The sequence below is a fragment of the Heterodontus francisci genome, chromosome 28 (genome assembly GCF_036365525.1).
Source record: "Heterodontus francisci isolate sHetFra1 chromosome 28, sHetFra1.hap1, whole genome shotgun sequence".
Taxonomy (NCBI): Eukaryota; Metazoa; Chordata; class Chondrichthyes; order Heterodontiformes; family Heterodontidae; genus Heterodontus; species Heterodontus francisci.
In genome coordinates this window covers 17,832,834-17,847,682 of record NC_090398.1, presented here as the reverse complement: position 1 = coordinate 17,847,682, position 14,849 = coordinate 17,832,834, and the positions used below count along the sequence as shown (strand labels likewise).

General features: G+C 44.0%; 1 protein-coding gene across 1 annotated transcript; it reads left to right on the top strand.

The window, feature by feature from the left end:
• Positions 1-6,480: 6,480 nt before the first annotated feature.
• On the top strand, positions 6,481-12,192 carry LOC137385240 (probable G-protein coupled receptor 139). The gene is made up of 4 exons (XM_068060225.1): positions 6,481-6,550; positions 7,452-8,311; positions 10,916-11,054; positions 12,098-12,192. Exons 1-4 carry the CDS (start codon positions 6,481-6,483, stop codon positions 12,190-12,192), a joined length of 1,164 nt encoding a protein of 387 aa, XP_067916326.1.
• The last annotated feature ends 2,657 nt before the right edge of the window (positions 12,193-14,849 follow it).

Sequence of the window (14,849 nt, the reverse complement as noted above, 5' to 3'; positions counted from 1 at the left end):
TTCCCCTGAGGTTGTCACATTTTCAACTCTCCTATTTGTTGCCACCTCCGTCACATCTGAGGAATATTGGAAGATCATGGCAATGCCTTTATCTATCTTCACTCAATGTTCCTTTAGCAACATGGGATGCAAGCCATCAGAACCATGTTACCTATCCACTCTTACAATTGCCAGTCTTTCCAGTGCATCACATGACTCAGTTTTAACCCCGCCCATTATCTTTAGCATCTCCACTTCGACCGATATTTTGTTAGATTCCTCTTCCTTCCGAAACACAGATACAAAGTAATTTTGAGAATTCAAGCCTTTGCCTTTGCCTATAAGCATATATCACGCTCTTTGGCCCTAATATGACCCCTTCCACTTCTTTCTACCCACTTAACCTGACGGTGGGAGATTTTTCGGTTCCCTTTTATGTTGACTGCCATTCTTTTCTCATATTTTCTCTTTGCCATTTTTGCCAACCTCTTCAATACCACTTTCAACCAATTGTATTTCACCTGGTTCTCACTTGAATAATTCACCTGACATGCATCATACACCCTTTTTTGCGTTATCATAATCCCTATCTCCCTCGGCATCCAAGGATTACGGGCTTTGGTTCCTATACATTTCACCCTTGCTGCCAGGTGCCCAGTCTGGACTTGATGCATCTACTCCTTAAAGATCACCCAATGCTAAGTTCCACATTTTTCCGACATTCTTTGGATCCATCTGAAGCTGGCTAGATCTTGATTCATTCCATTGCAGTTAACCCTCTTCAAATTTATACATTCCACGTTAACCTGTCCTTGCTGTTCTACGTTACATTAGTTTAGTACAAGCAGCAGGGATATTAGGGGATGGTGTTAGGATAGAACCATACGCAATAGTGGTTAGAGTAGATTCACCAGTAGGAATGTAAGAGCAGGGCCCCCACCAGTAATGTCAGTATAGAACTACCAGCGGTAAAGTCAGAATTGGTTCACCAACAGTAATGTTACTATGCTTTTACCAACAGTTATGATAGTGTACGGCCACAACCAGCAATCCTGCATTCGATTCACCAGTGGTAATGTTAGGTAAAGTCACCACATTCAGCCTTTACGCAGGATCTTCATCTTCTTTGGCCTCCTGTCTTGAGAGACAATGGAGGTGGTCAGTGGTTTGTGAAGCAGCGCCTGGAGTGGCTATAAAGGCCAATTCTAGAGTGACAGACTCTTCCACAGGTGCTGTAGATAAAATTGGTTGTCGGGGCTGTTACACAGTTGGCTCTCCCCTTGCGCCTCTGTCTTTTTTCCTGCCAACTGCTAAGTCTCTTCGACTCACCACACTTTAGCCCCGCCTTTCTGGCTGCCTGCCAGCTCTGGCGATGGCTGGCAACTGTCTCCCACGACTTGTGATCAATGTCACAGGACTTCATGTCGCGTTTACAGACGTCTTTAAAGTGGAGACATGGACGGCCGGTGGGTCTGATACCAGTGACGAGATCACTTTACAATGTGTCCTTGGGGATCCTGCCACCTTCCATGCGGCTCACATGACCAAGCCATCTCAAGCGCCGCTGGCTCAGTAGCGTGTATATGCTGGAGATGTTGGCCGCCTCGAGGACTTCTGTGTTGGAGATACGGTCCTGCCACCTGATGCCAAGTATTCTCCGGAGGCAGCGAAGATGGAATGAATTGAGACATCGCTCTTGGCTGACATATATTGTTCAGGCCTCGCTGCCATCGAGCAAGGTACTGAGGATACAGGCTTGATACACTTGGACTTTTGTGTTCCGTGACAGTGCACCATTTTCCCACACTCTCTTGGCCAGTCTGGACATAGCAGTGGAAGCCTTTCCCATGCATTTATTGATTTCTGCATCGAGAGACAGGTTACTGGTGATAGTTGAGCCTAGGTAGGTGAACTCTTGAACCACTTCCAGAGCGTGGTCGCCGATATTGATGGATGGAGGATTTCTGATGTCCTACCCCATGATGTTCATTTTCTTGAGGCTGATGGTTAGGCCAAATTCATTGCAGGCAGCCACAATCCTGTCGATACGTCTCTGCAGACACTCTTCAGTGTGAGATGTTAATGCAGCATCGTCAGCAAAGAGGAGTTCCCTGATGAGTACTTTCTGTACTTTGGTCTTCACTCTTAGATGGGCAAGATTGAACAACCTGCCACCTGACCTTGTGTGGAGGAAACTTCCTTCTTCTGAAGACTTGAATGCATGTGAGAGCAGCAGGGAGAAGAAGATCCCAAACAGTGTAGGTGCGAGAACACAGCCCTGTTTCACGTCACTCAGGATAGGAAAGGGGTCTGATGAGGCACCACTAAGCTGAATTGTGCCTTTCATGTTGCCATTGAATGAGGTGATGATACTTAGTAGCTTAGGTGAACATCCGATCTTTGCTGGTAGTCTGGAAAGACCACATCTGCTGACGAGGTCAAAGTCTTTGGTGAGATCAATGAAAGCAACATCGAGGGCCATCTGGAGAACATAGAGAACCCCGACATGGTCATCAAACCTGCAGACAAGGGTGGTGCTGTTGTTGTATGGCGTACCGACCTCTACCTTGCAGAAGCTCAACGCCAACGCAAGGACACTTCTTCCTACCTCCCTCTGGACCATGACCCCACCACCGAACATCAAGCCACCGTCCAAAGGACTGTCACTGACCTCATCTCCTCTGGAGATCTTCCCTCTATGGCTTCCAACCTCATAGTCCCACAAACCTGGACAGCCCGCTTCTACCTCCTTCCCAAAATCCACAAACGGGACTGTCCCGGCAGACCCATTGTGTCAGCCTGCTCCTGCCCCACTGAACTTATTTCTTCCTATCTGGACTCTATTTTTTCTCCGCTGGTCCAGTCTCTTCCCACCTACATCCGTGACTCTTCTGACGCCCTACGTAATATTGACAATTTCCAGTTTCCTGGTCCCAACCGCCTCCTCTTCACTATGGACGTCCAATCGCTCTACACCTCCATCCCCCACCAGGATGGTTTGAGGGCTCTCCGCTTCTTCCTGGAACAGAGGCCCAACCAGTCCCCATCCACCACCACCCTCCTCCGCCTGGCTGAACTTGTTCTCACATTGAACAACTTCTCCTTCAACTCCATGCACTTCCTTCAAGTAAAAGGTGTCGCTATGGGTACCCGCATGGGTCCTAGTTATGCCTCTCTTTTTGTGGGATATGTCGAGCATTCTTTGTTCCAGTCCTACTCAGGCCCCCTCCCCCAACTCTTTTTCCGGTATATTGATGACTGTATCGGTGCCGTTTCCTGCTCCCGCCCCGAAATAGAAAACTTTATCAGCATTGCTTCCAATTTCCACCCTTCTCTCACCTTTACATGGTCCATCTCTGACACTTCCCTTCCCTTCCTCGACTTCTCTGTCTCCATCTCTGGGGATAGGTTGTCTACCAATATCCATTATAAGCCCACTGACTCCCACAGCTACCTCGACTACACTTCTTCACACCCTACCTGCTGTAAGGACTCCATTCCATTCTCCCAGTTTCTCCGTCTCCGACGCATCTGCTCTGATGATGGTACCTTCCATGACGGTGCTTCTGATATGACCTCCTTTTTCCTCAACCGAGGATTTCCCCCCACTGTGGTTGACAGGGCCCTCAACCGTGTCCAACCCATTCCCCGCACCTCTACCCTCACCCCTTCCCCTCCCTCCCAGAACCATGACAGGGTTCCCCTTGTCCTCACTTTCTACCCCACCAGCCTCCATATCCAAAGGATCATCCTCCGCCATTTTCGCCACCTCCAGCATGATGCCACTACCAGTCGCATCTTCCCCTCCCTTCCCCTGTCAGCATTCCGAAGGGATCATTCCCTCTGCGACACCGTGGTCCACTCCTCCATTACCCCCACCACCTCGTCCCCGTCCCAGGGCACCTTCCCCTGCAATCGCAGGAGGTGTAATACCTGCCCATTTACCTCCTCTCTCCTCACTATCCCAGGCCCCAAACACTCCTTTCAGGTGAAGCAGCGATTTACTTGCACTTCTTTCAATGTAGTATACTGTATTCGCTGCTCACAGTGTGGTCTCCTCTACATTGAGGAGACCAAACGCAGACTGGGTGACCGCTTTGCAGAACATCTCCGCTCAGTCCGCAAGCAGGACCCTGAGCTTCCGGTTGCTTGCCATTTCAACACTCCCCCCTGCTCTCATGCTCACATCTCTGTCCTGGGATTGCTGCAGTGTTCCAGTGAACATCAACGCAAGCTCGAGGAACAGCATCTCATCTACCGATTAGGCACACTACAGCCTGCCGGACTGGACATTGAGTTCAATAATTTCAGAGCATGACAGCCCCCCATTTTACTTTCATTTTTAGTTATTTTTTCTTCCTTTTTTTTACATTCCTTTTTACATTTTTTACAATCTTTTTTTGCATTTATTTCATTTCATCTTAGTTTGTTCAGTTTGCTTACCCACTGTTTTTTTCAGGTTGTTTTTCTTCAGGTTTGCACTTGCTGCTGTTCAATATTCAGTGTATTCACACCTAATCTGTACTAATGCTTTGTCTTTAAACACACCAATAACATATTGTTTGCCTTTTCTCCGTGACTTTTTGGTCAGCTATGTGGCCTGGTCCAATCTGCACCTTCTCCTTTGTTATCTCTTGCCCCACCCCCACCTCACTTGTTTATAATCTGTGACTTTTCTAATATTTGTCAGTTCTGAAGAAGGGTCACTGACCCGAAACGTTAACTCTGCTTCTCTTTCCACAGATGCTGCCAGACCTGCTGAGTGATTCCAGCATTTCTTGTTTTTGTTTCAGATTTCCAGCATCCGCAGTATTTTGCTTTTATTATAGAGGGCAATCTGTTGTTCATGACATTTCTCCTGTAGCTGGCGAAGGGAGAACAGCATGTCAATGGTGGATCTCTCTGTTGGAAAGCCACACTGTGCCACAGGGTAGGCATGCTGGAGCCTGTTTGAAACGACTCGAGAAAAGACTTTGCCCACTATGCTGAACAGAGCGATTCCACGGTAGTTGTTGCAGTCACCACAGTCACCCTTGTTCTTATAGAGGGTGATGATATCGTCATCATGCATTTCCTGTGGTACTGCTCCCAGGCAAAGCAGTTCGTAGAGTGCTGAAAGTATAGCAGGCTTGGCACTCTTGATTATTTCAGGGGCTTTCCCGCTGGCTAGAGAATCAATGGCATCACTGAGTTCCGATTTTGTTGGCTGTACGTGCAGCTCGTCCATGACTGGCAGAGACTGGGCTGCATTGAGGGCGGTCTCAGTGACAACATTTTCCCTGGAATACAGTTCTAGGTAGTGCTCCACCCAACGGTCCATTAGCTTGCGTAGGATCACCAGCAGTATTACTAATGTACCATCACGACTGGTAAAGTCTGAGTTTGCTCCCGAGAGAAGTGGCACCACCAGCATAATTCTAGTAAGGTCTCCACTACTTTTGTTACTGTTGCATCGCCAGCAGTACAGGGAGAGCAATTTCCCCTAGAGTAATATTATCATAAGTAAACTTCAGTTAAGTTAGGCTAAGACCACCAGCAGTCGCATATTGCTTTGCAGTCAGTAATTTACAACACTATTAACACCAATAATTTTTATAATATTACTGTACTGTCACCAGAAACAACGTTAAAATAGGATTGTCTATAATGTTAGCGACAGTTATGTCAGAAAAGTGTTATCAATGGTAATGAGAGAGCACGGACACCACAATTAAAATTATATTAGGGTCAACAGGATTGATGCCAGCGCCGTATTAAACCAGTAATGTTAGAGTAGGCTCATCATCAGTGTTATTGTTTAGGATCATCCCGAATAATGTTACTGTCGGTTGACAAGCAATAATTTGATGCAAGTTCACCTTCATAAACATTGAAGTATGGTGATCACCAATAATGTCAGAGTAGGGTGACCGCTAGCAATGCTAGTATAGTGTCACCATTAGTCATGTTTGGATAAGATCAATCGCAGTAAACGTATAGTGGATCATTACCAGTTAGGTTAGAGCCATTTCATCACCCGTTATTTTGCATGGGTCGCGTTATCAGTAATTTTATAGCACAGTCATCACCAATAACCTTGGCTTATCTCCATCACCAGGCATTATCACAGTACGAAACACGAATTTATTATTTAATGGTTAAGTGATGGTTCCATCAAGTTAATATCCGACCCAAAGACCCTAAAATTCTGTCCAGGAGGAATATACTCTCAAGGAGCACAAGGTGTACGTACAGCATACCCCTCAGGAATTACTCTACACTCATTAATTTAATCAAGAAAAGTTTATGCCCTGAGTTGGACAATTTTCCTCCTGGCGTCCCAGACGCATTGAAGTGGCACTTGTTTGTTAATTGACTGTAAGTAACACCATATGTATGACCTTTGTTCTTACCGGAGTGCTGGTTTTTCTATATTCTATAAAAAGGGCAATATTTACAGATCTCAGGTACACTCCCGTTGGAACGCTACAGCCAGACATAATTCACGCATTCTTCTAAAAAATGGTGCGCCCAACAATTCTACAGATAAAGGAGATTTACTACCCCATTCTCGCAATCTTTGGTGTTCCTGGTAGGTCAACATGCCATTTTGTTTTACAGCTGTTTACTATCTGACTGCTAATGACGAATATAAAAGATTCTGAGAATATTCTCATCGCAGAATCATGTATCCACCGAGAAATCAGCGAGAATCCTCCAAGTCTGCAAGGCCAGTGAGTCAGGTTTCAGGTTGGTAGGTCGTGGGCAGCGGGTGCTCAACATTATCCTCGACCACCAGGATAGTAAAGATATCATGAAATAATGCATTGTTTCGTGCCTCATTGGTACTATTGCTCACTGCCCATGTTACTTTGATAGTTGCTCAGATTGCAGCTCCCTTTAATAGAAGATATTTGGAAAAATAATTGTCACTCAGATGTTGTTGCCTTCCCTTCAACTACCAAGAACTTTTGCAGTTCTGCAAGAACCCACTCTGATACAGAGCCACGGGTAATTATAAACAGAAAAAAGCACTAGTTATCGACTTAAATTGACTGTGTTAATCTCAGATTAATAGTTTATTTGAATTCATATCTTTGAGAGATTTCCATGAAATTGTTTTTAACACTTGACAGTGTTTGACTGAAAGTATATTGGAAGGAAGGATGATTCGCAGTCTCTCTACATTGCGTGTCTTTTTTCATTTCGAACAAAAATGGTTTCATCATTTAGTAATAATATAAAGGAAAAATCTATCAGCCTCACCCTACATAGTGACATATCCGTACATCGCACACAAATGCTCTGAGATTTATCTGTGTGTCCTCATACTTACCTCTTGTCACTTTTTTTCTGCAGGACAACAGGGAGTCCATTTCAAAAATTGCACTTTATTGGTTGTAAAGTGCTTGAAGACGTTTAGTTGTTGAGACAGGTTATACATAAATGCAAAAGTTTCTTTCATCTTTCTTTTTTTTTCTTTTTTCTTACAGCGAACCTAATGACAATTGTGATTCTCTCCAGAGGAAATTGTGGTCTGTCCAAATGCATCTCTATCTACATGGTGGCCATGGCATCAGCTGATCTGCTGGTCATGATCTTCAATATCATAACTTACCACATTTTCAGTTACTATTTTCCACAATCATTCTTGTCTTACACTGCCGTTTGCAAGTCAATTGTCTACGTGAATTGTACCACCCTGGATATGTCAGTCTGGTTCACAGTGTCTTTCACTTTTGACCGATTTTTAGCTATATGTTGTCAGAACTTTAAAACGAAGTATTGCACAGTGAGAACATCTACCGTGGTTATCACAAGTATTACTGCTCTGATCTACTTAGAGAATATCCCTTTTTGGTTTGCCTTTGAACATAAGCGAATAATTAACAATGTTCACTGGGGTTGCCTTTCCAGTGTGGAATTCTTCGTTTCTTCTGCTGGCACAGCGTACTCCTGGTTACAAAGCATTTTAGTTACATTGATTCCCTTTGCTTTAATATTACTGTTTAATTGTTTGACGGTCAGGCGTATTTTAGCAGCCAGTAGTGCCCGCAGAGTTCTCCGAGGGAACAACAGTGAGAATCAGAGCGACCCAGAAGTGGAGAATCGAAGGAAATCCATCATTTTACTGTTCACTGTCTCAAGCAGTTTTATACTGTTGTGGCTGACAGCAGCCGTGAGCTTTTTAACTACAAGACTGACAAACACCGTGCATTACGGAGGTGATCATGGTAAACCGGCCTATATCGCCACTGAAAGCGGGTATCTGCTTATGCATTTCAGCTCTTGTACAAACGCGTGCATTTATGCAGCTACACAAACGAAGTTCAGGGAAGAGTTAAAGAAGCTGGTGAAATTACCTCACAGATTTATACTGTATTGGATAATAAAAATGAAGAATCAAACCAGACCGTCCTTTGATAACTCGAGCTCAATTACAGCCCGTGTTCCATTTTAGAAAAGCCGGTTTCCTGTTGGGAACAAAATGTCGTGTTGCTATTAAAATTAACAGCTATCAAAAATATCTATTGCACTTTGTGCCGTGTGTTTGCGGACTGAGATTAATAATTTCCTGCTCAAGATTGAAAGATAAACATTGTGATTGAGCTTCAGTGTTAACTGCCTTGCTGAGCAGGCACTGAATTGAGATTTAAAAGCAAAATACGGCGGATGCTGGAAATCTGAAACAAAAACAAGAAATGCTGGATTCACTCAGCAGGTCTGGCAGCATCTATGGAAAGAGAAGCAGAGTTAACGTTTCGGGTCAGTGACCCTTCTTCGGAACTGACAAATATTAGAAAAGTCACAGATTATAAACAAGTGAGGTGGGGGTTGGGCAAGAGATAACAAAGGAGAAGGTGCAGATTGGACCAGGCCACATAGCTGACCAAAAGGTCACGGAGCAAAGGCAAACAATATGTTAATGGTGTGTTGAAAGACAAAGCATTCGTACAGATTAGGTGTGAATATACTGAATATTGAACATCAGCAAGTGCAAACCTGAAGAAAAACAACCTGAAAAAAACAGTGGGTAAGCAAACTGAACAAACTAAGATGAACTGAAATAAATGCAAAAAAAGATTGTAAAAAATGTAAAAAGGAATGCAAAAAAAAAAGGAAGAAAAAATAACTAAAAATGACGAAAAATGAAAGTAAAGTGGGGGGCTGTCATGCTCTGAAATTATTGAACTCAATGTCCAGTCCGGCAGGCTGTATTGTGCCTAATCGGTAGATGAGATGCTGTTCCTCGAGCTTGCGTTGATGTTCACTGGAACACTGCAGCAATCCCAGGACAGAGATGTGAGCATGAGAGCAGGGGGGAGTGTTGAAATGGCAAGCAACCGGAAGCTCAGGGTCCTGCTTGCGGACTGAGCGGAGATGTTCCGCAAAGCGGTCACCCAGTCTGCGCTTGGTCTCCCCAATGTAGAGGAGACCACACTGTGAGCAGCGAATACAGTATACTGCATTGAAAGAAGTACAAGTAAATCGCTGCTTCACCTGAAAGGAGTGTTTGGGGCCTGGGATAGTGAGGAGAGAGGAGGTAAAGGGGCAGGTATTACACCTCCTGCGATTGCAAGGGAAGGTGCCCTGGGACGGGGACGAGGTGGTGGGGATAATGGAGGAGTGGACCAGGGTGTCGCGGAGGGAATGATCCCTTTGGAATGCTGACAGGGGAAGGGAGGGGAAGATGCGACTGGTAGTGGCATCACGCTGGAGGTGGCGAAAATGGCGGAGGATGATCCTTTGGATATGGAGGCTGGTGGGATGAAAAGTGAGGACAAGGGGAACCCTGTCATGGTTCTGGGAGGGAGGGGAAGGGGTGAGGGTAGAGGTGCGGGGAATGGGTCGGACACGGTTGAGGGCCCTGTCAACCACAGTGGGGGGAAATCCTCGGTTGAGGAAAAAGGAGGTCATATCAGAAGCACCATCATGGAAGGTAGCATCATCAGAGCAGATGCGTCGGAGATGGAGAAACTGGGAGAATGGAATGGAGTCCTTACAGGAGGTAGGGTGTGAAGAAGTGTAGTCGAGGTAGCTGTGGGAGTCAGTGGGCTTATAATGGATATTGGTAGACGACCTATCCCCAGAGATGGAGACAGAGAAGTCGAGGAAGGGAAGGGAAGTGTCAGAGATGGACCATGTAAAGGTGAGAGAAGGGTGGAAATTGGAAGCAAAGTTGATAAAATTTTCTAGTTCGGGGCAGGAGCAGGAAATGGCACCGATACAGTCATCAATGTACCGGAAAAAGAGTTGGGCGAGGGGGCCTGAGTCGGACTGGAATTGAGATTTGTCTGGCTAATTAGCAATAAAGGCTGTTTTATTGTAGAAGCAATGCAGCACAATCATAGTTGTTTTCAATTCATTTTCTAATCGTGCCATTAATGTTGAAAACACTGGTCTTCCCATCAGTTTCTGCACCATTTTCTCCTGGACCAAGATAGCATTCTTTAATCTATGGCTGTTGTTTCTGGATTCCTCAACTAACGGAAGCAGTCTGTTTCTATCATTCCTTTCCGAGCCCTGCTTAACTTAAAACACATAGGTAGGATACGCCAAAATATATTAAACTTGTATCGACGCACAACCTATTAATGTTCAGGAAAGTGCAGTATAGGTCGATACATAGAGTTTTCTATTGGAAACGGTTGTGCCCTTGCTGGTATTGAGCAATAAGAATGATCTATTTGATAGCTTGGTCACCACGTGAAACATAGGGATATCCAGGGGAGTTTCAAATGAAACACCTTCAGACCCCTCGCCCCCCACCCAACCATTGATCGATAGCTAGAAAGGGCAAGAATGGTTTCTTTGATCTTGGGACATTTCTGTGTCTGCAGTAGTGATCTGTTATCCAGGAACGGAATCGCATGTTATCTGCATTAGCAGGCACAATTCACAACTTCCAGAGTTACACAGACTGACATATGATGTGACCGCATCTTTGTGTTTGAAGCAGAAGTTTCCTGAAGGGATTTTTAAAATACAAAGTTCACATCTCAAACTTGTAAATATGCTTGGTAGGAGTGTTTGGTTCTTTCAAGCTAAAGGGTGTCGAGAGCTCTTGAGGATCAACATTGACAAAACCATTCTAGGTAAGTTAATCAGAAAGCAACCCCCATTCTTCTGGCTAGACTGGATAATCACCACTGTCTCCAGTCAGACTTTGGCTTTTCATGTGCAAATGCATATGTGGCCATCTTAACCTGTTCTGCTTTTTTAAAAGTTATTTGTAATAATGTCTAGTAAACGTCACAGGCAAATTTCCATTGGACCAAGTTAGTATTTCCATGTTGCAAGTGGGGTTTCAGTTACGACTAGCTGAATGGAAAATTTGCAGAAAGTATTGTGAACACATAGCGTACAACTGGTAAGAAGACCCTCATACACACATTTCTTTATCTGTTTGAACCTCAGAATAATGAACTTACTTGGGTACAATAATGGCTGTGGAAACACATATTTAATAGATTCCAACTGACCTCAATTGACTGTGCAGTCCTGTCTCTTGTTATTGAACTCTGTGAAACAATAACATTGCCTCAATCTTGGATACTTCTTCATTCAGCGTGGAGCCCCCACTGGCTTGACTCATCATGGCGCAAATGCTGGGTGCATAGGTTGCTTTTCATTTCTCTCTAACCGTTGGGTGAATGTAGAACAGTCACGGTTTGTTTTGTTGTTTTGTCATGAAGCGAAACAAACATTGCCATTAAAGTAGAAGTGGAACTTATGAATAATTGGAGATTATATTGTCTTTATCGGCTGAGTAAATTGATCCTATATTCTCTGAAATTTAGAAAAATGAGAGGTGATCTCACTAAAAGGTATAAGGTTTTGAATGGGGCTTGACAGGGTATATACTGAGAGGCTGTTTCTGCTGGATGGGGAATCTGGGGGCAGAATCTCAGGAAAAGTGGCCAATCATTTAGGACTGAAATATGGAGAAATTTCTTTACACAAAGGATTGTGAATCTTTGGAATTCTCTACCTTAGATGGTAGAGGTTGCTCCAACGTTGAATGTATTTGGGAGTGGAATGGACAAATGTTTGTGCCTCTTAGACAATCCAAGGGATATGGACACAAGACGGGAAAGTGGAGTTGACACCCAAGACCAGCTATTTTCATATTGAATAGTGGGGCAGTTTCGACGGGCCGTGTGGACTACTTCTGCTCCTTTATCTTACGTCCTTATCTTCTTAAAACAACTAGAGGAAGCGGCCAGCGCCTGATAATTAATTCCATTAAATAATGCTTCATAAGACTGGACAGCGGAGGACAAATAGAAAATTATTTTGGTTTATTTTTCGCATTCACTATTTTGACTCGAAGCGAGTTTTAAGAACTGACAGTTATTTAAGCTAGTTCTGTGCAGGGTTTGTCTGTCACATGAGAGGTTTCCTGGACAGGGAATGTAGAGGAGACGGCAATTCTTTCAGGTATGAATGCTTAGCATTATTAATATCCTGAACATTAAGTGAATCATGTGATTTTAACATCGAATTCTGATGTTTAAAATGTTTCCTATTAATGTGCTGCTGGTTGTTTGCTCCAGACTACATTCATACACAGGCTAGCATTGAGGCCTCGCACACTGCGGGCAAAGCTGCAGAACTTCCAATAAAACACCCGTTGTAACTGAGGCCCCACTCAAGGGGTGGGGACTTGCAAAAATTCCTCAAAAACTTTCGGGCCAGTTACACTGTGCTGATTTTCACCCGATCCACTACCACCATTTTTCCATAGAGAATGAAATTGGAAATTTCCCCTGGAAAGCATGAGCCAAATTCCAGGGAACAGATGGAGTGTGGGAACCTGTGGAGCTGGGATCCGGCCAAAGGAAAAGTAACCAGCTGATGAGGTTCTGATGAGAAGGCAAGCAGAGAAAGAGAGAACACAAGATAATAAATATAAAAAAAGCTCAAATAGAAATTGGTTCACTATTGTGCATTTATACATCGCTTAGGGGGAAAAAACAAAGCGAGAGAGGATATCATGGTTAAAGAAAGACACAGGCTCAAGTTACAAAGGGAATTTTAAAAAAAAGTTTAAAGACTGTTGTTCAACCTCAACCCCTCTTCCTCACAAACACACACACTCTTTCTCGCCCTCAAATACACTCTCTCTCATGGACACTATCCCTCTCATAATGTCCATTGCCCAATCATATCTCTCTCTCACGTACACTGTCTCTCACACATACACATAATATCACTGACGCTATCTAGCATCTTTACAGACATCTCTTCTCACAGACATACAATTATTTTCTCTCTCACATACGCACAGACTGTCTCCATCACACTAACTCTCCCACAAAGATCAGTCCCTGATGCCCTCAATAAACCCCCTCTCATTATCCACTCAGACCCTGATATCCTCCAAAAAACCCTTCTCATTATCCACTCATTCCCTGACACCCTCTATGAACCCCCTCTCATTATCCACTTTGACCCTGATATCCTCTATGCTCACGGTCTCTCTCTCTAACACAGGAAGTCTCCCTACTGCCAGCTCTCTCAAACAAACAATTTTTGTCTGTCACACTGTCTATCACGCCTAAGGACAATTTCTCACACACTCTTACTGTCTCTTTTACAATGTCTATCACTCGCACACACACCACTCTCTCACACATGCACTGCCTCCTGCACACGCCTTTATTTCTCTAACTGTATATCACTTAGACACTCACTCGTATATATAAACCATCCTCCAGTTCAAAAAATAAACTATTGTTCACATTACTCTTTGTTTCCTTTCACTCAGCCATCATTTTATCCATCCCAACACTTTCCCTTTAATTCAATTGCCTTCAACGTTGCTGGGATGTCTATTATATGACACTTTATCAACGCCTTTTGTTCGCCCATATACATATCAGCCACATTAGCCTCATCAAAACGCTATGTTACCTCATCAAACAGTCAATCACGTGCGTTTGCATGAACTAGGAAACGGGCAGAAGAAATTTAGATAATCTCAAGTTTATTTAGGGTGTAAAGTGGGAGTCCGGTCAGTAGTGCTGTTAGAAGTCTAGACATAACAATGGCATGCACAAGGGTTTCAGCAGCAGACGAGGTAAGGCAGCGGCAGCATCGGGCAATGTTACATAAGATGAAATATTCAGCTTTGTGATGATGCAGATTTGTGGTTATTCATTCCTTTTGTAGTCAAATGGGATATCAAGTTTGCTAACAATTTAGTTCAGCCTCGGACAGTTTTAATTGTCTCTTGCTCTATCTAATAGGTGCCTTTTATTTTTCTCACAACAAACATTCCCTCTCTCTCACTGTCTCTTCTTTCTCACACCCTTTCCATAATGCTGCCTCCTTCTCTCACGCCTTGTTCACGTACACACACACACACACACACACTTTCCCTCTTTCATATACACACATCCCCTGTCATACACTCTCTGGGTCTCTGGGCCTTTCTCTCACTCATAAGGAGTACCTTGCTCACGCACTTTCTATTTCACAAACTGCCTCTCTCATACAGTTCCTCTCTCTTGCCCTGATAGACTCTCTCACTCGCACACTGCCTCTTTCACACACACAGAGTACCTTGCTCACCTGTAGTCTCTATCACAAAATGTAGAAGACATTAAAAGCATTCCAACAATTGGAGAAAATCAGGAGACAAAAGCAAGGGAGGAAACGAAAACATGTGTTATCACTAGATAAAATGTACCAGAAATACTAATGGGAAGTTAAGGCTGAGAAGCCTCCTCGATCTGATGGGCTGTACCTGCGGGTTTTAAAGAAGTGGCTGCAGAGACAGTAGATGCATTGGTTGTAATCATCCCAAAATTCCCTGGATTCTGCAAAGAAAGCCGCAAATTTAGTCCATCTATTTAAGAAAGGAGGGATACTGAAAACAGGAATAA

Bases quoted from the DNA above. Each gene is read 5' to 3' on its own strand.
- LOC137385240 (XM_068060225.1), top strand. From the start codon at position 6,481: ATGGTGCGCCCAACAATTCTACAGATAAAGGAGATTTACTACCCCATT. The intron at 8,312-10,915 runs GTGAAATTACCT...TTGTGTTTGAAG, and splicing joins GGGAAGAGTTAAAGAAGCTG to CAGAAGTTTCCTGAAGGGAT. The intron at 11,055-12,097 runs GTAAGTTAATCA...CATATTGAATAG, and splicing joins CATTGACAAAACCATTCTAG to TGGGGCAGTTTCGACGGGCC.